The sequence below is a fragment of the Canis lupus genome, chromosome 24 (assembly GCF_011100685.1).
Source record: "Canis lupus familiaris isolate Mischka breed German Shepherd chromosome 24, alternate assembly UU_Cfam_GSD_1.0, whole genome shotgun sequence".
In the NCBI taxonomy this organism is placed as follows: Eukaryota; Metazoa; Chordata; class Mammalia; order Carnivora; family Canidae; genus Canis; species Canis lupus.
The window spans coordinates 16586640-16610985 of NC_049245.1; the positions used below are offsets into that span (position 1 = coordinate 16586640).

The 24346-nt window shown below is 40.6% G+C and overlaps 1 protein-coding gene across 2 annotated transcripts in view; it reads left to right on the forward strand.

Annotated features, from left to right (window-relative positions):
- The first annotated feature begins 11181 nt into the window (after positions 1–11181).
- GPCPD1 (glycerophosphocholine phosphodiesterase 1) overlaps positions 11182–24346 on the forward strand; it is a 54899-nt gene continuing 41734 nt past the window's right edge. For both annotated transcript variants that reach the window (XM_038571675.1, XM_038571676.1), the window contains exons 1-3: positions 11182–11325; positions 16643–16719; positions 19879–19975. In XM_038571675.1, the coding sequence (XP_038427603.1) occupies positions 16671–16719; positions 19879–19975 (146 nt within the window). In that variant the 5' untranslated portion in view covers positions 11182–11325; positions 16643–16670. The remainder of the gene's footprint in view (positions 11326–16642; positions 16720–19878; positions 19976–24346) is intronic.

Sequence of the window (24346 nt, forward strand, 5' to 3'; positions counted from 1 at the left end):
TTTATCATGGAAGAAAGGAAAGCTTTCCAGGGTTGGATGTCAATCACTAAAATAGTATTGACAAATACTGTCTTATTTTGATAAAATATCTTAATTTCTCCATGCCAGGCATTCTTGCAAGATATGGTTCCATGAGAGAAGAAACATGGTCTGATTAATGAACTTGCTATTTATTCCAAGGCACAAGGATGCCAAACAAAATGGGCTATTCATAAAATATATTAATCTGGGCCCTTTATGGCAGCAACAAGCAGGATAGAGATTCAAAAAGGAAAAAAAAAAAAAGCCCACATCAACACCCAAAGATATTGTATGCGGTGTATTGTTTCTCTAATCAGATTGAAATAGCTGAAATAGGAAAAATCTTTTTCTGGGGCTTTTTTCCCATTCTTGAGATTCCTTCACATTACACTGGGAAAATAGACCTCATGACATGCAGAGCCAAGTGATGAATCATTCCCTCCAAATAAATAAATAAAACCCGAATTTGAGCCAAACCAGTAAATCCATTATCTTTCAATCTAGGAGTGTGGTGTGCTGGTAAATATCCAACAACCAACTCTCCAGTGGGAAAGGCTCTGATTTGCAGTGCTTGCTGGTTTCTGACTCCCACCATGGCTTATATCAAGTCACCAACCTAAAGACAATGAACTTGAAGTTGGGAAGAGGTGTGCACAACCCACTCACGAGCTAGCTACTGACCACTAATATCTAGGAGTTTATTTATTTATTTATTTATTTTATTATTTTTATTATTTTATTATTATTTTATTTTATTATTTATTTTATATTATTTTTTAATAGTTATACTTGACATCTGTAGAGAACTTAAAAAAAAGATGTTTTCTTTATACCAGGTGTTTCACATAAGAACATCTTCACAATTGACATTCTGTTTTAATCTTTACACCTGATGAGGTCCATAAAATTGAGAGCCTTAAAGAATAAGGAGTTTGTATAAGGTCAGGTAGTGGAGCTGAACTCAGCAAGTTATTTCAACTCAACGGCCTTTGTTTCCTTTGCTGCAAAGTGGGTTCATAGAGTATCTCAAAGATGGTTGGGAGGACTTGATAAAATAATGCATGTAAAATTCTTAGCACATTGCCTGGTCTGCAGTTCTTCCCTGTTTCGTATGCAATAAATATTCATTGTGGATCTTTCAAAAGTACCAATTGGCAAAAAAGAAGAAAATTTAAAATACTAACCGCTAACAATGTTGGTGCAGAATTCTGGTTCTGGCTTAATTTGACTTAGGAAGGGCAGGCTGAGCATATGAAATGCTTTTTCAGTGATGAAGCACTTGAGCAATTGTTGAGTGCAATTCTGTTTGGATCATGATGGGATGGGAGCTTAGGTTGCATACCGATGTATGCAAATTACTTTTTAAAATAAATTAGAGCAGGAATAATAATGTCATTGTCACTTGAGTGTGCTATCTCTCTGGAGTGGGAATCCTAAGAAAGGAGATGCAGCCAAGTCCCAGGGTCAGGACCCCAGGGGCACACTTGGTGGCTGTAAACTATAAGCCCCTTGAATGTTGCAAGAGAGATGGGGAGAGAACAGAGTCAGACAAATTCATAGTTAGGGAAAGATGATGTGTTTCTTCCAAAGCCCAGTGATTGGTAAGCGTTCCCTACACTGTACGCTATACTGCAAAGGACAGCAGGGCCTCTCCTCTGAGGAGTACAGCAGGGTTGTGTGTGCATCATACTTACCATGAACAGAGGAGGAGGAGCTGTGGTTTGCTTGCCAAGCATATGCTATTTTTGGTAGATGGCATTTCTCCACCTTATTTGAATGAGGATTTTCGGTAGAAACAAGAAGTGATACTTTTGTTTCCCAAATTTTACATTTTCTTGTTTTATTTTTGTTTCCTTTGTTACCATAATTCAGTATTTAGAATTGTAGGGCACCTGGGTGGCTCAGTCGGTTAAACATCCAACTCTTGATTTCCACTCAGGTCATGATCTCAAGAGTCTTGAGATCGAGTCCTGCATTGGGCTCCATGCTCAGTGTGGAGTTTGCTTGGAATTCTCTCTCCTTCTCCCTCTACTCCCTTATCCCTCCCCTCCCCCCACCAGCTGCTCATGTGCTTACTCTTTCTCTCTCTCAAATAAATAAATAAAATCTTAAAAGAAAAAAAAAAAGATGGGCTTGTAATTTATTGTAGTTTAGAGTGCTTGTATATGAGAAATCTTTCCTTTTGTTCTCAGGCACAATAAAAAATTAACACATTCACATCGAATATTTGAAAAACTGAAAAAAATGCAAAAAAGCAACAATATCACATAGCTGCACTACCTTTTTGTGCATTTCTTCAGCCTTTTAAAAAGTATTATAGTTCCCTGTACATCCCATCTCCTTGAGCACTAGGTATATAATCACCAGCTTCACACAGCAAAAGTGCAGCTCTTTCTGCCCATAGGCCCAGTCCTTGTGCTATAATAAAAGCACTTTTTTGCACCAAAAAAAGATATAGCAATATCTATTGCTATAAATATAAGCATATATCAATATACACTTTTTAAAAAATGGGATCATATCATACACTCTACCACTTGCTTTTTTTTTAACTTAAAAATAGACTGAAAATCTTTCCAAATGGGTACATAAGGAGTTATCACATTCATTCCGTGACTGTGTATTTCATGTATAAATAAATGAGAATTACTACTTATCCATTGCCACACTTCCCATTGAGGGGTATTTACATTGCTTTACTTTTTGCTTTTGTTTTTTGTTTCTAGTTTTTTTTTGTGTGTGGGGGTGGGGAGTATTTTAGACAATTTCAACTATGCTACATGAATGTTCTTGGTATATCTTTACGTACCTATATTAGTATTTCTGTAAATATACATTTCTAGAACTACATTTTTTGGGTTTAAAGCTATGCACACTTAAGTTTTTCATAGTTGTGATCCAAACATTCTCAAAAAAAGTGTTATCGATTAATTCAATAAAGACTAATGTGCCAGAGCACCCATTTCCCCCCTTCCTTCCAATAATGGGTGCTACAAACCCTTAACACAGAAACAGATTAAGTTTCTACGATTTCCTTCTAAAAAAGGATTCTTGAAGGGGCACCTGGGTGGCTCAGTGGTTAAGTGTCTGCCTTCAGCTCTGGCATAATCCAAGGGTCCTGGGATTGAGTCCCACATTGGGCTCCCACATGGAGCCTGCTTCTCCCTCTACCTATGTCTCTCTGCTGCTCTCTGTGTCTCACATGAATAAATAAATAAATAAATAAATAAATAAATAAATAAATAAATAAAATCTAAAAAAAAAAAAAAAAGGAGGATTCTAGGAAACTGAGGTGGTTGAAGGCCAGAGAACTAGAGACAGGATGCAACTGATTGCTCCAACGGTTGCTAGGAAAGGTCTTTGGACCACCCTATCCTGGGATCCAGGAGGAAGAGACTCGTGCTTGCCTTCAAACTTCAAAGACCAAAGCACTGCACACAGTGTAAGCCTGTGGTGGCAATAGGGTGGCATAGTAAGGCGGTAGATCCCTTCATTTTGGCTCGAGGCATCTCTTGTACTGGAAACAGGATGGAGAATAGTTTAGCGCTCAACCCTGTGGCAATTTAAATAGTCCAGTGAGATTCAAGATTTGTGATTCTAAAATCCTTTTAAACTCTACTAAAGATTAGATGATCCTTTAAGTGGCTGAGTCTAATTACAAGATAAGGTGGGTTTTATTTATTTATTTATTTTTTAAATATGGATTTTTTTTTTAGTTTTTTATTTATTTATGATAGTCACAGAGAGAGAGAGAGGCAGAGACACCACAGGCAGAGAGAGAAGCAGGCTCCATGCACCAGGAGCCTGATGTGGGATTCGATCCCGGGTCTCCAGGATCGTGCCCTGGGCCAAAGGCAGGCGCCAAACCGCTGCGCCACCCAGGGATCCATAAGGTGGGTTTTAAAAGTCAATCCTTTATTTCCTCAGGCAAAAGAATTCATCAAGGCCATCCATAGGCATTATTTTAGGCACTGAGACTTCAAAATAGAAATAAGATAAGGTTCCTGACTTCAAGGAGTTTACAGTCTTATGCGGAAGGGCAGAGGAAATTGAAAACCAGAAACCAACACCTTCCATAAAGTTCAATCCAGATGTGAGGGACGTTTGCTTATGCAAATTTATCCACATCAATTTTCGTCACACTCACAAAGGAATAACTAAGAAGAAAGGAGGGTGTTTATAAGAAAATGCTTCCAGGATGAGTTGCAGATCACTTGATTGCTCCCTGGAGCTAATTTTACATTGGTTCAAGTGGGTGGGTTGGTGGGTGGCCAGTGAAGAAGGGTCTTCTAAGAGATCTTTTCAAACTTTGTGTTCATATGAATCCCCAGAGTTCCTGTTAAAATGCAGGTTTTGAATCAGCAGGTCTATGGTAAGGCCTGAGATTCAGCATTTCTTAACAAGTGCTCAGGGAAGGTCAGTGCTGCTGGTTCAAGAACCACACCTTGAATGCCAAAGAGATTGAGGAGGCCCCGAATCCTTTAGAATGACTGGGAAGGAAAAGAGGTGGCTTCGGTCAGAAATAAATCTCGAGGTAGGTAGGAGCTAGCTAAAGAATAATTATCTAATGCTAGAGAGCCATCGGGATACTAAAAAGAGGAGGGATAAATTGGGTAAAGTGGTGAAATCTAATTCAGAGAAGCAGGTTATGGAGAGTAAATCTCTTACCTACTCTCTTCTTCTTAGTCATTTTCTTCTAAGAATTCTTCTTCCTCTCCTTGTCCTCTTTCCCCCTTTTTCCTTCCTCCTTCTCCTTACCATCATCATCATCATCATCATCATCATCATCTTGCATTTAGGTCATATAACTGGAGAATTGCTTGAAGCAAGCAAGGGGAAAGACTTCTAAAACCATAGACTCATAATAATAAAATTATTTCACAAACTTGGCCTATAGAACACAGACAACATATGCCAACATTTAAATAGAGGTGAATAGGTAGCCTGGAGGGAATCTTGGTTTGGCTGAGTTTGGCACACAGTGACATCAGTACTATTTTGAGGATAAAAAGAGGTTTTTGATCATTACAGGATTCTTAAGTCTCTGAATATCTTAAAATTTCCCAGATGAGTTTTTATCTACAAAACAACTTTGGGCTGTTTGCCTTACACAGTGGGTGCCTGCTTTGGCCATAATTCTATGATTTGAATCATGAATTGATGAGTTGGCAGTGGCTTCTCTGGACTGTGATCTGATACCTAGGGAAATAACCACTGATTTTAATGATAAGTTTTCTCAGGCTCTGAGGCCATTTTCCTACAGAGCTTTTCTGTAATAAACTCCCTATTTGGAATTTGTCTCCCTAGACTCAGTAAAATAAACATCTCTAAACCAAATAGTTGAATTTGTCAGTGCTCATTTCTGATGTTAGCTGGGCAATAAAATCATATGGGAGACAATTCTCATTTCTGATGGACTTTGGCTGACTATATACACTAGAATTTAGTTTTCTAACCATGAATCATAGATATGATGTCTGTATTAAGTAATGGAAGGCTACTTTTTCAGATTTTTAAAATCCCAGCCTAGTAGTTAGTTATATTTGGGGGGGGGAAAGCCCCAAATTCTAACTGCCATCACTTTCATGGGTCCTTGGTGTTTTCCTCCTTTCCTTTAGGAAAATATTTTGATTATTTTAATTTTTGATGGTTTAGCTTTTTATGTATAGTATTAATTTATTGCATGGTAAGGTGGCTGAATCCCAAGTGGTTTGGATGATTTTCACCCTCTCTCCATGCCCCTTGGGTTGGGAATTACAATTAATTTTTTAGGAGGAATATGCAATAAGGAACATAGCTATAGCATACACTTATTTTCATGAAAAGAAGACAAGGGGGATGCCTGAGTGGCTCAGTGGTTAAGTGTCTACCTTCAGCTCAGCACATGATCCTGGAGTCCCTTGATCGAGTCCCATATCGGGCTCCCTGCATGGAGCCTGCTTCTTCTCCCTCTGCCTATGCCTCTGCTCGCCTCTCTCTCTGTGTCTCTCATGAATAAATAAATAAAATCTAAAAACAAAACAAAACCAAAAAAGAAAGAAAAAAAAAAAAAAGAAGACAAGGTTCTCTTTAGCCTAGCTGGACTAGGATAATTAGTTTGTTCTGTTGCCTTCGAATCCAAACTCAGAGGCCTATCTGGTGCAGAAAGGACATGTGAAATGTATGATTAGGACAATGGATGAGTAACAGGGAGTGGTGGGGTCTGTGTTGGGTTAGGGTGTGCATTCAAAATTAAACTTAAAACAACAACCACACCGTGTGAACCATATGTCCATTGCTCTGGGTCAGAATGTCATCTAACACAATGTCAGTGTTGACAATCAGAGCAGTATTCCTGTAAGACCAAGTGAGATAAGCGCAAGGGGAGGCCATACCATGGAACCCATAGCAGCTGAATCCCTGCTTCTCCAATCGGTATTCACAGCATTGCTTAATATTTAATGTTGACATATAGAAATGACTAACTTACTTAATACTTTCTCCTGAAATTTCCAGTGATTTCTGTTAGCATATTTGTATCTGCTCTGTGCCAAACACTGTGCTGGGATGTGAAGATCAATAAAACATAATCCTTGCCCTTGAGAGCCTGATTATAGGAAGACAAAGTAAGATATAATAGATAAAAGCAAGCATTAGTTCTCTCATTTTCGTTTTATAGGAAAAATAACAATGGTGTGATGTAAACCAGCAAGTCAGGAGTACAGCAAAGAGAAGAATCATTGCTTCTAATCTCCCCCATCTAAATCATTCACCTAATAAATGCACCACTATTGCCAAGAACCTCTGCCTTCCTGACTTCAATCCGAGCTCATTGGCGAGCTGCCAGCCTGGAGTGAGCAGCTGGGATTTTGAGGCTGCTGTGTGGTAGTAGTGCTGTTAGAGTCCTTTTGTTCAAGACTAAGGATATGCCCAGAAAACAACAGCTCATTCTGCAGACAGTCATCAATATTTTTACTAAAATGATAAAATGATAGCCGGTCAACTGTTGAACAATTTGAGCAGTAAAGGGAATTCCCTCGGGGAATCCATTTTAATGCAGAATGCACCAGACTGAGAGGCATCTGGAGAGACAAAAAATGATAAGCAGAAGAGGCTAAAAACAAAATGGCTCAGAACAGCACTTTCTTATATAAATTGCGCTCCTTAGTTTTACAATGTCTTGATTCCTAGAATTCATAAGAGAGATACCTTCCAGAGTTGTAATTATGTTTACTTTATATGTGACAATTTGTCTGTAGAAACTGTTACATGATAATCAGTTTTACCAATGTATCGGTCATTTACAATTGGTATCCTACTACTTTAAATATGAAAATTTGGGATCCCTGGGTGGCGCAGTGGTTTAGTGCCTGCCTTTGGTCCAGGGCGCGATCCTGGAGACCCGGGATCAAATCCCACGTCGGGCTCCCGGAGCATGGAACCTGCTTCTCCCTCTGCCTATGTCTCTGCTTCTCTCTCTCTCTCTATGTGTGACTATCATAAATAAAAATTAAAAAAAAAAAAGAAGAAAATTTGAGCTAACGTCTATAAGGGCCTGGTTAATGGCCCACAATGAAGCCCACAAATGACTAATCTATGGATGAAAAGTTACTTTAGTCAAAATCATATTGACGATGTCCCCAGTTATAAAAAATGGTCATTTATACTCAATGGTTTATACTTAAAATGGTGAGGGGTAGGATTCAAGTCTAGGTTTGGCCCCTAAATCTAGAGCTTTTCCATCAATATCATTACTGTAACCAAGCCAATGTCAATTAGCTCCTTGGTGAGTTGCAGAAACTATACCAAGTGAGTTTTCACACAAAGAAAAAAAACCCTTTATTTGCAGCAAATAAATAGATCACAGAGAATAGCTTCTTTTTTTTTTAAGATTTTATTTATTTATTCACAAGAGACAGAAAGAGAGAGAGAGAGAGAGGCAGAGACACAGGCAGAGGGAGAAGTAGGCTCCATGCAAGGAGACCGATGTGGGACTTGATTCTGGGACTCTCCATCCAGAGACTCTCGATCCAGGGACTGTAAAGATTTTGCCACAGGCTTCATCTACCTCTTTTTTCTTTTTTTTAAAAGATTTTATTTATTTATTCATGAGAGACAGAGAGAGAGGCAGAGACACAGGCAGAGGGAGAAGCAGGCTCCCTGCAGGAGCCTGATGTGGGACTTGATCCAGGGACTCGATCCAGGGACTCCAGGATCAAGCCCTGGGTCCAAAGGCAGGCGCTAAACCGCTGAGCCACCCAGGGATCCCCCAGAGATTAGCTTCTAAAACGATGACTACCTGAGAATGGTTGAATGTGTACCTCTTGTTCAGGGTTAGGATGAATATTTAGATAGGGAAGTCTTGTCAGCTTGTAAGGGCAAACATAAGGTAGGGCATCTGCCTTAAGGAAACATGTTAATATGTTGCATGTTATGTAAATGAGGCTGAGGCTCCTCCTTGGCAGGGATTTTAATATTATAATGGGGTAAAGGCAATGGTAGGTTGTTCCAGAGGTCACTCCATGGTCCCTCTGCAGAAGCTCAAGTTGGGGTTTAGCTCAAAGGGTCTAGGTGGTCTGGGCCAGGGAGGTTTTATTAAAGCAGTTGCTATCACCTGAGGAGTGGTTTTGGGTTTAATTTGCCTGAGTTAAGAGGAAAGCCAGAAAGAAGAGCTTTAGGAAAAATATGCGAGTACAGTTAGTGAGTACAAGCAGGTAGGCAATAAAGGTCAGGTCTTGGGGTCTAACTGGTGACATTACTACCTTAAAAAAAAGTAAGGTGTAAAGTGAGACTGAAGCAAAAGAGCGAGGTTCTTGTCTCATGAAGTTGAGAAATGAATCTTGAAGACAAGGGAGAGGAAAGCAATAGGGTTTTGTCAAGTAAGGATACAGAAAAAGCTCTCAGGAATGAGAGTGGTCCTGATATGGTTGCCACTGAGGGCATTTAGGGTTAGTCTTTTTTTGAAGGCTAACCAGAGAACTTAAATCCCTTTAAACATCTCTATTGATAGCACATTGAGTAAGGATTAGTGATAACATGTTTAGTAGTTTACTTCCTTTTTAGGGTACAGTAATTTTTTGTTGGTAGTAAGTAGCTGTTATAACAAGACCCAACCCCTGACACCTAGGACAGGATGGTCTGGTTTGTTTCTTTATCTCTGGTTTACTTTCACCTCCACATTTTTGGGATTTTTATGAACCTCATCCTGTAGCCCCCTACCTATCTCTTCCTACCTAACCCTGCCTGTCCCTTATTCATGATCATACAGTGTTGATTTTAGACAAATGAGATAACATATTTCATTATGTAATCAAATAAGATGTTAATATTTTGTAAAATTCAATACATATGGAGCCCTTCTGGGAATCATAAGTAAATTAATCTCATTAACCATGTTTTTTGAAAAATTATACCATTCCACAGAAATGGCAGGAGGAAATATTGCCTATATTCTATTTCAATATCCCAATCAGAATGGGGTATATATGCTGTAATCTAAATATGTTGCACTATTAGAGTTTCTAAGCAAGGTTTTGTAAAATGGCATCGCCAGGAGTACCTTCTTCCCCTATGTGGTTCCAAGTTTCTCTGTTCTCCAATCATCTAATGCTACTGGCTTATTTTAGATCTTGAAGTGCCTCAACTTCCAACCTACTGATGGCATCTTTCAAATATGTATAATTCTTCTATAATTTCAATAGGAATTAAGGAGGAACATGGATTGGGTACATCAGCTTGGACCATGAACACCAAATAATAGCTTGACTAAGTGATGATCACAGGAAAATAAAGATCTATTATAAATATTTAAAGGAAGCAAACTCGAAGGGAAAAAATCCATCACTGAAATATGACTAACAACACAGAAACGAAACTCCAAAGCTATTAAGAAATGTACAATTGCAGACTTTTGCAGATAATGGTACATAATTGGAAGGAAATTTTAAATCTTTATGAAATTTGGGATTAAAATAAGTACCATCAAAAAACCATTGCATCCTGTGACTTACACAAAGCATGCACTTAATAATTATTTAGTAACTGAATGGGTGACATTGTTAGAAATGCCCCGGGATCTCATCCAAGCTGAAATATCAAATGTGGCTGTGAGCACTTTAATTTATAAAACTAAAAATTCTTTCTAAGGCTAGAGTTTATCTAATACAAATGCTTTTTTTTTTTAGTAGGTGCATTCCAACCAACTTGCAACTCGGAGCTATGCCTTCCTGCAAGTGTTGTTCAATATCCACACACACACACACAAAGTGGTTCTTTAATTTTCGGTATCTCACTTGATTTAAATGAAATACTGCTAATGTAATTTTATATAAGAGATTAACTAGAGGTTAGCTTTGACGCTGGAAAGGTAACAATTTAAGTTAGGTAAGTGGCAAATGCTGATTAATGTTTCTGGGACTTTCAAAAGAGAGAAAAAAAACTTTGCCTTTTTTTTTTTTTTTTGGTAGGGCTGATTTTTCAAAAAATTGAGAAAGTACATTTGCAGAGAGGGTCTATCTTGCTTTCGGAAAAGTTCCTTTACATTTTAATATGCATACAAATAACCTGGGAATATTGTTAAATGCAGATTAGACTAGGCGGGCCCGAAAAGGCCCCGAGAGCAAGTGTGAGAGCTGCAGGTGATGCTGGCGCCTTCTAAGACTTTATGTAGCTAGGGCACAAACGCTCAAGCATCCCCGGGCGCTCAGCTCTCGTTTTCAACTTTAAGATCTGATCCAAATGCGTTTGCTGTTGGGTAACGAAAGAAAGTTTCCAGAAAGCACTAGGCCTGCTCATTTCCCCGTTTTTAACGGCAAAAACTGCGATTCGGAACTGCAGCTCCGGCCTCCGCGTTTGGTCGTCCGAAGGCGGCCTTGGAGGCCAACGGACGCGGCTGAGAGCTCAGTCCGGGGGTGGGCGCTGCACCCACCCGCGGCCCCGGCTCCGCGGAAGAGCCGCAGCGGGGGGACCCCGGGGATGCCCCGCGGCTGCCCCGCCCCCGCCCCCGGCCCCGGCCGCCGCCACCGACGCGAAGCCCTTTCCAGGAACGCGCGGGCCCGCCCCCCGCGCGCGGCCGCCGATTGGCCAGGACGGCGCCGGCGTGACGTCAGGCCCCGCCCCGCCGCCCTCCGGCCCCGCCCCGCGGGGCGGCCTGGCGGTTTGGTCTGGAGCAGCTGAAACCGGTTTGAGCGGAGCCGCTTCCTGCCGCTCGGCGCCGCCGCGGGCTGCCTGGGGGAGCGCTGGCGAGGCGCGGACGGCGGGTGCCCGGCTCCTCGGCCCGCGGCCCCGGCTCTGCGGCGCGGACGCGCGGCCCCGCGGCCCCGGCAGGTGAGGCGGGCGGCCAGGCCTGGCCCGGAGCTCGCTGCGGGGGCGGCTCACGTGGCGGCGGAGCTGTCAGGGCGGCCGAGCCGGGCCGGGCCGGGCGGGGCGCGGGCGGGGGGCGCGGGCGGGGGGCGCGGGGCGGGCCGGGCGTCCCGGTCCCCCCCCCCCCCCGCCCCGGGGCGGCCGCGGCCTGGAAGTTCGCGGTTCCACTTGCATTGTTTGCTGCCCACGGTTCCGCTGCTGCCGGAGCTTGGTCCCGGGCAGCATCGTGCAGGTGCCGGGATGCGTGGGGCGCGCGGCCCCCCCGGCCCCCCCGGCCCCGCCGCCCGCGCGCGAGTAGCTCGTGGTGTTTGGGAGCCGCTTATTTTCTGGAATCGCCTGAGCGCGTAGTGGAAGGCGTGCCTGTATAACGCGGTTGTCGCCAGACCCGAAGCGCCCAGCCTTCCCGAGGAGAGGTCCCGGCGGCTGACTCCGTCCGAGGCCGGGTTGCGTGCTCGGGCCCGGCGGCTTCTGGGGCGAGCCTCCCCGCGGGGCCTCGCGGCCGCCCTTCCCCTCCCCTGCCTTCCGCCGTGGATCGCAGAGACTGACTTCGTCCCGAGGCAGCTGTGCCGGCCGAAGGCGGTGCCGACGTGGAAGGGGGTTGAACCAAGCAGGATGTTTAGACCCGACGCTGCCTTCTTTAGGCGCCCCGCGCCCGGGAACGGCCCCTTCGTGCCACATCTCTGACGGCTGTGACTTAAGTAAAACTACAAGCTGTCAGTCCTCTCAGCTCCTGGTGGTCTGCATACGAATAATTCAGGATAGGGCAAAACGGCACAGCTGCGCTTGGCCTAGTCCCTTCTGGACTTGAGAACCAATATTCTAGGCGGGATGAAACTTAGGAAAGTTCTGTCCAGAGAAATAAGGACCACGAGAGAACTCTCCCCGTGGCAGAGTTAGTAAAATTTGAGAACTACGAAAAAAGCAGATTAATGAATCAGATCTTTGTATGTAATCCTAGCCAGGGAGGGCATATGAACTGTGCATGAAAGACTCTCGAGACAAAGTGAAATGGGAAATATTTGAAAACTTCTACTGCATTGTTTAGAAAGTTGAACAAGGAATAAACCTGGCTTAGCGAAATCTCCAGAAGCGCTTTCTTTATGAAAATCCATTCGTGTCTGCATACATTTGTTTAAAATGTTGGCTCAAGTACACTGAGGTTGGAATAGTGGAATCATATTCCAACAGGATGAACAGAAGTTAACTCAGGAAAACTTAGGCATTTCATATATTTTTTTTGTAGCCAGTTATGAGGATCAAAGCTGCTGGAACCTAGGAAAGAGTAAGACATGGAAATAGCTTTTTTTTGGGGGGGGGGGGAGACAATGTTTTTAAAGATTTTATTTATTGAGCGAGAGTGCGCGCACACATACACACACACACACAAGCTGGAGGGAGGAGCAGAGGGAGAGGGAGAAGCAGACTCTTTGCTGGGAGGGGAGCCTAATGTGGGGCTCCCATCTCAGAACTCTGGGATCATGACCTGGGCTGAAGGCAGACTCTTAACCCACTGAGTCACCCAGGCATCCCTCTTTGAGAAAATTTGAAGGACAGAGATGGTCTTTTTGGCTAGAAAAACACATTTTAGCTAAAAATATCTGTGATCTCAATTTAAACTAAATGTTCCTGCACCTTGTTTTGCTTAAATATCCCTTTTGTTCCCCTAGCTGGTAAACCAGTAAGGTCATGTGTTGGGATAGTTTCTTTGACCAAAAAAATAGAGTAGGATTTATTTTGGCAGGTAGTGTAAACTCTGAAATACTTCTTGAATGTAAATTACAATGTCATAGCTGTACTAATTGCTTGAGTCTTCAAAAAACTGTTAGATACTACTCAAAATCTCAGATGAGAATACTGCTTGATATTTATCTTCAAAAAGCACAAAATGGAAGTTATATGTAAAACAAATGGAGTTGGTTAAATTACATTTACAGTCAGCTCAAGTATATAAAAATGACTAGATTTTTCTTCTTACTCTTATATATATCTGGAACACATCCCCTGTCCAAGTAGGGATGGCTTTTTTGCTTGTTTGGAAGAAGAGGAAGTATTGGTAGGTGTGTAAATTTTGTGTTCCACAACAGGTCAGTATTTTACTTTGTCACTACTGTTTTGGTGGTAGCTGGGTGCCAAAATTGTGCAGGCCAATCCTGTACCAGAATTTTGGCCTCTGTCCACAATCAAGTAAACTGGTGTAGGAGCAGCTTCCCCGGCTTTATTTTGGTGTGTTATTAAATTGTGGAAGGAGGGAGAGAGGAAATTAAACCAGACTACAGGACTTTTTGGCAATCCAAGTGGAAAATGAGGCTTTGTTGACATCAGGGAGGTTTTTTGGGAGGGTATTTTTGTGCTTATGTATATAGTTTGGTACAGTACATTTACTGCAGCTGTTTATAGCCAAGTTACTACAGACACTTTTATAAGCAACCTTAAGAACGAAAGTCAATTTTAATAATTAGTTGAATTCTCTTTTATTAAGTTGATATATGTAATTTTCCCATTTAATGCAGTAGAAATTTAAAGGTAATTTTGTGCCAGTTGATTTTGATAAATAGGAATAATTATTTTTGATTTCCCTAAAATTAGCTAGAATAGATACTTAAAATTGATCAAAAAATAGTTGAGTAGCAACTGTGTAATTTTGTAGATGAGATTGTGTAGTCCTTTTTTGAAAACTGACAGTAAACACTGGGTGAAAGTAGAAGTTAAAGTTTGAGATTAAGGTTGGTTATTCAGCAGTTTTGGTGGATGATGGGGCTTTCTGCTGTGTCTCAAAATTAATTCAGTTATGTAAAAGCCAAGCTCTTTTGCTTGTCTGAGGTTTCTTTATGACATAAATTAAATGTAAGAGTTTGGTGTTTCAGTGAACTATTTAATTATTAGAAAAGGAAATATTCCAAGAGTTAGTACTCAGATTCGTATCAGATGTCATGTTAAAGGAGAGCTAATAAGATACTTGGATAATGATTGCTTAATGAGGGGATTATCAATCTACAGCTATTTTAAGATTTAGAACATTCTTTAGCAGTGTTAGAACTGGATGTATATGCTTTAAATAGATCATGTTTATTAGACACAGAAATCATTTTGATTAAGGTTTTTTCTCCAGTGCATAACGGATTTTCTAAGTGAAATGGTGGAGTTATCAAATAGAGAATTCTGTATTCAGGTGATATGAAACCACATTGACTGGTGGTCTTTCTCAATATGAATATTCAACATTTACGTTTTATCAGAGATGTAAGTGGGATGGTAGTTTGTAGCTAACTTTGAGTCTGGATTCTTGACCTTCAGAGCAGCCCCCTGTGGGTCAGGTTTCTCAGCCTCAGCCCTATTGATACTTGGAGCTGGACAATTACTTATGGAGAGCTGTTCTGTGCATTACATGGTGTATAGCAGTACTATTGGCCTCTACCCACTAGATGCCAGCAGTATCACTCCCAGTTGCGACAACCAAAAATATGTCCTGACATTGCCAAACATCCCTTGAAGGGCAGAATTGTCCCCCGTGAGAACTGCTGCTTTATATCTGCCTTGACTTGGAAGTGTAGTTACCTGAGCAGCAGTGTCCACTGAATGGGCATTACAGAGTTGGGCATGTGTTCATGGGGAGGGAAAGGGAGCAAAGGGGAAATAGAAGAATGAATAGCTATGAAACTTACTTTATGATTTTTAAAATAATGTATAAGTACAAATAACATTTAAGCTGATAAATTAATGAAATGATGCACAGTAAAGAAATTGGAATTCTTTTAGGAACATTGGTGAATTGGGGTTCAAAATTTAGGGGAGTATTGGAGAAGTTATGTAGACTATGATCTGCCCTTTTGTAGAGTGTGTTCTTTCTATATATGAATTAAATAGCCTTCTTTAGAATTGATACTGTATATATTTTTTAAAAATCTATTTGTTATCTTCCTTTTGTACTTAAATTTTTTTTTTAAGATTTTTTTTTTTAAATTTATTCATGAGAGTCATAGAGAGGTAGAGACAGGGAGAGAGAGAAACAGGCTCGCTGCAGGGAGCTCCATGTGGGACTTGATCCCAAAACTCTGGGATCATGCCCTGAGCTAGAGTCAAGACACTCAACTGTTGAGCCACCCAGGCATTCCCCACCCTTAGGTACTTAAATTAGGGGGTTATAAACAGATTGGTTTGGCTGGGAAAAAACAACCAAGAAATGAAAAATCAGAAAATGTGAATAGGACGTTGAAGGATTAGGGGTTTAGATTTCTGTAAGTAATCGAAGTAATTCTAAGTCAAGGTCATGAGGAAGAATATTCTAACTGGCGTAAAATGTATTATTTTTTGGAAGACATTTAGAAGCCAAAATACGGGTTAGTATACTTAGGATTTTGATTGAAGTTCAGACAGTAGAAAGAACGGCATGTATGTAAGATCAGTTAGAATCAACAGGGTTGGGCCGCCCGGATGGCGCAGCGGTTTAGCGCCGCCTTCAGCCCAGAGCGTGATCCTGGAGACCTGGGATCGAGTCCCGCATTGGGCTCCCTGCATGGAGCCTGCTTCTTCCTCTGCCGGTGTCTCTGCTTCTCTCTCTCTCTCTCTCTCTCTCTCTCATGAATAAATAAAATCTTTAAAAAAAAAAGATTAGGATCAACAGGGTTTGGTAATAGATTGCAGAGTTGAGGCTCTAAATTTGAGTCTACAGAATAAGAGTAATGACAGTCCAGTGGTTAATACAGAGAAAATCTGGAAAGAATGGTTTATAGGGGAGGTTTTTTTTAAGTTATTGGTTACATTACTTAGAAGCAGAATCTGCATCTTGTTGCAGAACATAGTTTTGTTTCAGTGAATGGTACTTCAGTTTCCTTGCTAGTAAAGTTGAAACCTTATTGAAATAGAAATCCTCTTGTGAGCCAACTTTTTTTCTATATGTGGTTGTTTTTTGTTTTTGTTTTGCTTTTTATTCTCCATCATAGCATGAGCCTGGTCAGGAAAGATAGGTTGAGTTCAGAGCAGCTGCTTATCAGAAGAGAAAGTTTGTAACAGGACAATCTTGAATCCTTAAAAAAAAAAAAAAAAAAAAGGACACACTTGTTTTTGTAGTTTTCTGGTCCATACACACAGAATAGGTTTCAACATTAGACACTAAAAATTACTAGGTACTTACTAAAGAATTCAGTCTTTATATATAAGTTTTCTGAAATCTTTTGCTCACAGTTTTGATCTATTTTTGTTTTTTAATTTGTTTCTTGGTGGTGGCTATCTTCAGCTAAGCTTTTTGTATATTTCACATGACATCTTCTCTTTTTCTTCCTAGCTCAACATTCTAAAATAAATCCATCAGAATGACACCTTCTCAGGTTACCTTTGAAATAAGAGGAACTCTTTTACCAGGTATTGTAAAGTTTCACTCTAAAACAAAATTTTAAATTAAATGAGTATTTTTCTTGATTATCTAAATATGGAGTTTGTTGTTATAATGGGCTTAATTTTTAGATGAAACTATCTTTGGGGCTCGCCTGATTTCAGAAATGTGCTTGTAGTGTAGTAAACTTAAGGGAAAAAAAAATACTTCCCCAAATAGTAAATGTCTTAATCTCATATTTTCGAAGAAAGCTGTGAATTTATTTTATTTTGCACAGAACAAGGATAGTTTGACTATGATTTTTAATTACCACAGGAAATGAGGGAAATTTTGCTAGTGTAAGAAGTTAGTGAAGTGTTTGGTTAAGATAACTGTGTTCCGTATTTGTAAATGTTTTTTTTGGCTTACTGTATTTTTTGCTATTAAAGCAGTGTGGAGTAATTTTAGGGTAAATAGCTTATCAAAATAGTATCATACTCGGGGTTCTGTCTCTTTATTTAATATACTCTCACTAAATTGGCAAGTTCCTCAAAGCTGTTACAGTCTTTCCCCCTTTTGGGCCTTTCTCAAATTGTTTCCTCTTTCTCGATCTGTGGCCTCCCTTCTTCTTTAACTCTCCTTACTCTAACCCCACATTTAGCTACCCCTATGAAATTCAAAGTTCTAGGACTTTTTTGTAGTACCTTACAGATTTTATGGAATTATTTGAGTAATTTTATGAATAGATTGTAAGCTCTGTGAAAATGTGACTTTGTCTTGTCATATTAATGCATGTACCTAACAGTGCCTGGCTCAGAGCAGGGGTAAATATGCATTCAAAGAATAAGTAAATGATTCACTCTGTATATCCATCATCTTTGTCTAGTAGCCATCAGAGCAGTTGACAGAGTATATGATTGTCCAAGTTCAGATTCTTAGCCAAGATGATCTGGTAGAGGGACGCCCGGGTGGCTCAGTGGTTGAGTGTCTGTCTTCAGCTCAGGTCGTGATCCTGGGGTCCTGGAATCCAGTCCCACATCAGGCTCCTCACAGGAAGCCTGCTTCTCCCTCTGCCTGTGTCTCTGCCTCTCTGTGTGTCTCTCATGAATAAATAAATGAAGCCTTTAAAAAAAAAAAAAAAGATCTGGTACAGCTCCCATCTCTGGGCAGAACTCTGCAGGTTGAAGATTGCTGGTCAGCTGATAGGGTGGTTTGTTTGGGTCAAGAGCTTGCCTCTAGTCCAGTGTGAGCCTTCTTTGCAGAGGGAAGACAAAACTATATTGTACCCTTTCAGGGAATTGTATGAAGCCAGTTTAAGCTAGAAGGAGCTGGCCATGTCAGGCAAATGGACCGGGCACAGAATTAGCCATAGAAGGGTGAGCTTGATAAGGATCTTATTCTCGAGGACCAGAGGGAAGATGATGATGCATATGAATGTAGATGAATCTGTGGGTGCAAAGGAGAAGACTGTGTGCACAGCAACGTGTATGACTTTGGGAATGAATATTTATATTTAGCAACAGTTTATCTTTCTTTTTAATCAGTGAAGACAGTGATAACCTAAGTTTATTACAAAACAAAATCTGGTTACTCTAAAGGATTGGTGAATATTTTGACAAATCTCTATATGTAACCGCTCTGTTTGACAAACCCCAAAAACTCCTGAATGACTGTCACACTTGAAATATTAGTTAAGTTTTAGATAGTCCAAGCTTACAGAATGCTCATGTAGGTGGCTAAAGCCAACTAGTCTGGCTCTACTAAAATAGTGCCTAAAACCTACTCAGAATGTAGAGGAGTTTGTACTGAACTTTGTTCACTTGGGCTCAGTTCATTATCTTTTTCTTTAGGAATTTTAGTTAGAGTAACTCAGAATGTATTGATATATAAGTCAAAGATTTCTCCATGCTTATATTCAAGAAATTGTTTTGTTTGTTTTAAGGATTTATTCATTTTATTTTATTATTATTAATTTTTTAAGATTTTATTTATTTATTCATGAGCGACAGAGAGAGAGAGGCTGACATAGGCAGAGGGAGAAGTAGGCTCCACACAGGGAGCCCGATGCAGGACTCAATCCCAGGACCCCAGGACCATGCTCTGAGCTGTAGGCAGACACTTAACTGCTGAGCCACCCAGGCATCCCAGATTTATTCATTTTAGAGAGTGCACATGCAAGCTGGGGGTTGAGGGGGTGGTGCACCGAGGGAGAGGGCACAAGAGAATCTCAAGCAGACTCCCTGCTCAGCATGGAGCCCAAGGCAGGGCTTGATCCCACAGTCTAAGATCATGACCCAGGCTGAAACCAAGAGTCAGATGCTCAACTGACTAAGCCACATGGGCACCCTGAAATTGTAGACTTTTGCTGAATATACATAATTTAGTAAATATAGGTGATAGCTATATTGTAGTTTGTTGATGAGGAATGTTCAGGTAAAACAATAGTCATTATTTTAGTAAGGGAAACTAGATTTTTCACTATGTAAGTCTTTGTTTTGAGGATTTTCTTTTTATTGTTAAATTGCTCCTGTCCCATTGATAATTTTCCTAGTCTTTAGCCTATTTATTTATTTATTTATTTTTTTTTTTTTAAATTTTTATTTATTTATGATAGTCACAGAGAGAGAGAGAGAGAGAGGCAGAGACACAGGCAGAGGGAGAAGCAGGCTCCATGCACCGGGAGTCTGATGTGGGACTCGATCCCGGGTCTCCAGGATCGCGCCCTGGGCCAAAGGCAGGCGCCAAACCGCTGCGCCACCCAGGGATCCCCTTTAGCCTATTTAATGCCACTGTTTGAATTCCTAGAAAATATTGGTTATTATTTCTCTAGAATACTTACATGCACTTAGTGTGTGCCTTTTTAAATTGGAAGCTGCCTTGCAGGCAGGAACTGTGCTATGATCACTTTGTTTTCTTGATGCTTGTTATTGGCTCAATTAAGTGGTTGAACAAATGAAGAATAGTTCATTCCTACACATCTCTCCTTTTCTTTCGTTTTAATTCTGTAGAGGTAGGTCAAGTTAATGCAGGTATTAGTATGGTGCCTGAGTCCAATACATGTTTCCAGTGAGGCTTCTTCTCCATCTAATCTAAAGGTAACTGTGCATCCAGGTGAACTGTTGCAACTGACTGCCCTTTCTTGCTTCCTAAAACTAAAATTTGATATTTTCTTACTTAGCCTACTATAACTGGTTGTCCTGTTTCTTTAGGAGAAGTTTTTGCCATATGTGGAAGCTGTGATGCTTTGGGAAACTGGAGTCCTCAGAATGCTGTGGCTCTTCTTCCAGAAAATGAGACAGGTGAAAGGTAAGAAGGGCAATAACAGGATACAGAATAATTGTGACATTCAAATTGGAAACTTGGGTGGTTTCTAAGATAACTTCGTATAGTTTTTGTCTTTTTTTTTTGTAAGATTTTTTTATTTATTCATGAGAGATATGGGGGTGGGGGGCAGGCAGAGAGGCAGAGACACAAGCAGAGGGAAAAGCAGGCTCCATCTATGCAGGGAGCCTGATGTGTGGGACTTGATCCCAGGTCTCCAGGATCAGGCCCTGGGGTGAAGGTGGAGCTAAACTGCTGAGCCACCCGGGCTGCCCTGTTTTTTGTTTGTTTGTTTGTTTGTTTTTTTAATGAGAGTTATTGCATGTACATAAAGAATGAAGTGATTGTACAAGGTTAGTTGTGTAAAAAAAAAAAAAATAAGTTTCTCTGTTTCTAAATTTCCCACCTCAGCCATTTTCAACTTTTGGCTGTTTTTTGTTGTTGTTGTTGTTTGTTTGTTTTTAAGATTTTATTTATTCATGAGAGAGAGAGAGAGAGAGAGGGAGAGGCAGAGACATGGGCAGAGGGAGAAGCAGGCTCCATGCAGGAAGCCAGATGTGGGACTCCGTCCTGGAACCTTGTGATCACGCCCTGAGCCAAAGGCAGATGCTCAACCGCTGAGCCACCCAGGTGTCCCTTTTGGCTCGTTCTTTTGGTAGTTAACCACTATATTTCTAAATAACAGGCTCATATTGCCTTTTTATTAAACTTATTTTTAGGTATTGTCTTTTGGCTCCCAATATGTATTCTTGATAAAAGATTTGGTTTTTGCTTTAGCCTATAAAATAATTTTCTATAGCAGAGAGTGGAACAAATATTTTAGCTAGTGTACTGGAATGAGTTTGCAAATGACATTATGTAGATCTTAGGCAGATCTAATTTCTCTAGTCCTAGATTTTTTCATCTGCATGGTAAAGGGATTAGGATAGAATCACTAAATGTTGACAAAGATGGTACTTCTTCACTTAGGGATATTTGGAAGTGTTATAGGTTATCAAGGTGTATGTGTGGGAGGTAAGGTAAGAGGAGATCTTAAATAGTATTATAAACACATGCAGTGGCCATAGGGAGAAACACCAGATTACGTGATTATTAAGCTCACATTGTTTTCCTGTAGAGCAGTGTTATTGAAAATGTGGTTTGTGGGCCAGTGCTAGAGGAAAAAAACTTTTGAAAAAAAAAAAAAAACCTTATCTAATAATCAGTGCATTATGTGAGAAATACAGATATTAAGAGCAAGCATTTAGAAATGTTTATAACAATTTGACATAGCTGGGACATTCAAGCATGAGTGCATGTGGACTCATCTCTGTTGCACATAGACCAGGAGTTTTAGTTACAGGACAGACAAGCAAACAGAAACTGGTCCTTCATAGTTTGAGGAGCATGGATGGCAAAGCAAAAGAAGATAACAATACAGTACCATGATGCAAGTTAATGAAAAGAAAAACAAATTGTATATAAAACAGCCTTTTCCTACTTGTCATTAGTGTGACATATTTTCTCAGCCAGTTCTCAACTGTTATCATAAATAACATTTTATTGGCAAATAATATTGGGACCACAGAGGAACAAAATGTTTATTCTCATCAAGTGGTCATTTTTTTCCTCCATTTTCAGATCAGCCACTCCTGTCTGAAGTAAAACCTTATGTCTTTCTGAACTTGTTCTTAAAACACACCTTGCTCTTAATACTTGAGCTGCCCTGTCACCTGTCTTAAGTCCATTTCAGCCAACCTGGGCAAAGTTAGATGAACAGATGAGATAACACTTAACGACGTAATTTTAAGGGACCAGCCACTTTTACCTTGCTGATGCACACTGAAATATAATTGATTCACATATGGCAGATAAAGTGTTTCACATGGAGAGAGGAAGTAGATGATACAAGAGGATACAAAAAACATTTGCCTTGGACACCATTCTTGTGTTTTAGAATTGTATTTATTTGGATTTCAGTGTGCTTTGCATCTAAGTCCTTTGTACCTCTTTTTCAGAGTCTCAAGCCTCTCCATACCTACAGGCTTATAATGACAAGACCCCTTTAGGATACTATCAAAATAGTATCATACCCATATGATGTGAAAGTTGTGTTGTATTTGAAAGTTGTATTGTTCCTAATAATGGGGAAAATGTGGGTCACTTGTGGGTATATTTGCTTTTCTTGTAGATTTTATGGTATTTTGGGGGAGGATATGCGGGCAATTCAAAATCGAGCCTCATTGCCCATCTGGCTGATTTTTCTTGAATTTCATCAGATTATGTTTGTTTGTTTGTTTATTTATTTATTTATTTATTTATTTATTTATTTATTTATGATAGTCACAGAGAGAGAGAGAGAGACACACACAGGCAGAGACACAGGCAGAGGGAGAAACAGGCTCCATGCACTGGGAGCCCGATGTGGGATTCAATCCCGGGTCTCCAGGATCGTGCCCTGGGCCAAAGGCAGGCGCCAAACCGCTGTGCCACCCAGGGATCCCAGATTATGTTCATTTTTGATGTCACTGAACAGTTCTGGTTCATTTTTAACTTTGCAGCATTTACTTAGGGAAGTGGAATAAAAAACCCATTGCTTTGCTGTATCTCTTTTTTCTTTTTTTTTTTTTTTTTTTTAATTTTATTTATTCATGAGAGACACAGAGAGAGAGAGAGAGAGAGAGAGGCAGAGACACAGGCAGAAGGAGAAGCAGGCTCTATGCAGGGAGCCTGACGTGGGACTCGATCCCAGGTTTCCAGGATCACATCCTGGGCTGAAGGCGGCGCCAAGCCGCTGAGCCACCCAGGCTGCCCTATCTCTTTTTTCATTTAGTGGTTCTTAACCAGGGGTGCATGTTAGACTTTCTTGTGAGGGCTTTAAAAAATACGCATGTTTAGATTCTACCCCTGGAGAATGAGGAATAGTGCATGGGAGAGGGGCCCCAGCACATTTTTCAGAGTTCTCTGCTAATTCTATTGTACACATCTGGGGCTGGTTTCATATACTCTGTTTTATAAATGAAATAGTACTAGAACATTGCCACTTTTGTAACCGAGATGGAAAATAATTTCACCTCAGAGTTGGTAGAGTGTGTTGAAAAGGATTCTGAGGCTTATCAGGGAAAAGTAGTACGGATACATGTGCCAAGCATTTGCTGTTATTGCTGTACAGCAGTAGTTCTCAACCAACCTTATATATTCAGCTATCCTGTGAAGTTTTATCAAATTCCACATGAACAGGCTCCACCCAGACCTGTGAAATCAGTCTCCCAGAGTGGAGCCAGGGCATATGTATTTTATTACTACCAGATTAATCTAATTGTTGACCATGGGTGACAGGTGGTTATGGATATTTTGTTAGGAACCCAGGATTGAGTCAGAGTAAGGATAATGCCCTAAAGCCTGCCTTGGCAGAGCAAGGTGGGGAGCAGTGCTAGCCATCTGGTATCATGGAAGAACATTTGGAGCTGCTGTTTATTTTCTAAACTATTCATGCTGAATTAATGTTTAGGTAATGGTCTATGATAGTGGCTCTCAAACTTAAGTGTTCATCATCAGAGTCACCTGGAGACTTGTTAAATTACAGATTGCTGGACTCCTCCCCTTTCCAGAGTTTCTAATTCAGTAGGTCTAGGTGTGGCCTGAAAATTTGCATTTCTAACAAGCTCCAAGGTGATTCTGGATCACACTTTGGATACCACTGGTCTATGATTGGAAGGTAAAAAAATCAGTTATAATCATAAATTGTAGTGACTGCTCTTACTGTTGAGTCAAAGCTTTAGAATAGCAGTAGACTGTTAGCATAGTATAGTTCAGAGGAAGACAGTGAGTTGCAACATGTAAGATATAAATCCCAGTTGTTTGGCTAGGGGAATAACCGGAGGCTGGACAGGACAGTCAGGATCAGGGACATTTGGGAACAGGAGTATAACTTACCTGCCTCAGCCCCAAAGCCTCTTAGCAGCCCTGTCATATCTTGAACTAAATGGGAAGTCAGAGAAGATTCGGACTCTCACTTTAATCTTTGTGCTACTTTTTCTGTTTGGAATACTTCTCGACTTTGTATGGCTGGTTCCTTCTCATTATGTAGGACTTCTCTCAGACAGTTCTTCCTCCTTGAGGGAGGAAGTTTCCTGTCATGTCAGCAAGGTTAAGTACTCTTTACACTGTATGTTTGGTTATTTGTCCTCACCAGAAAGCAATCTGCTTGAAGATAGGGCACACTTACTCATCACAGTGTTCCCAGCACCTGGTGTAGTAGGCCTGGAGTATACTTTTGTGTAGGAATAAAGAAATAGTATTGATCACAGACCTTGCTTGAGGGGTTTCATGAATTTTGAAGTCTTTATGCATTTTAGTTTGATATTAATAGTTGCT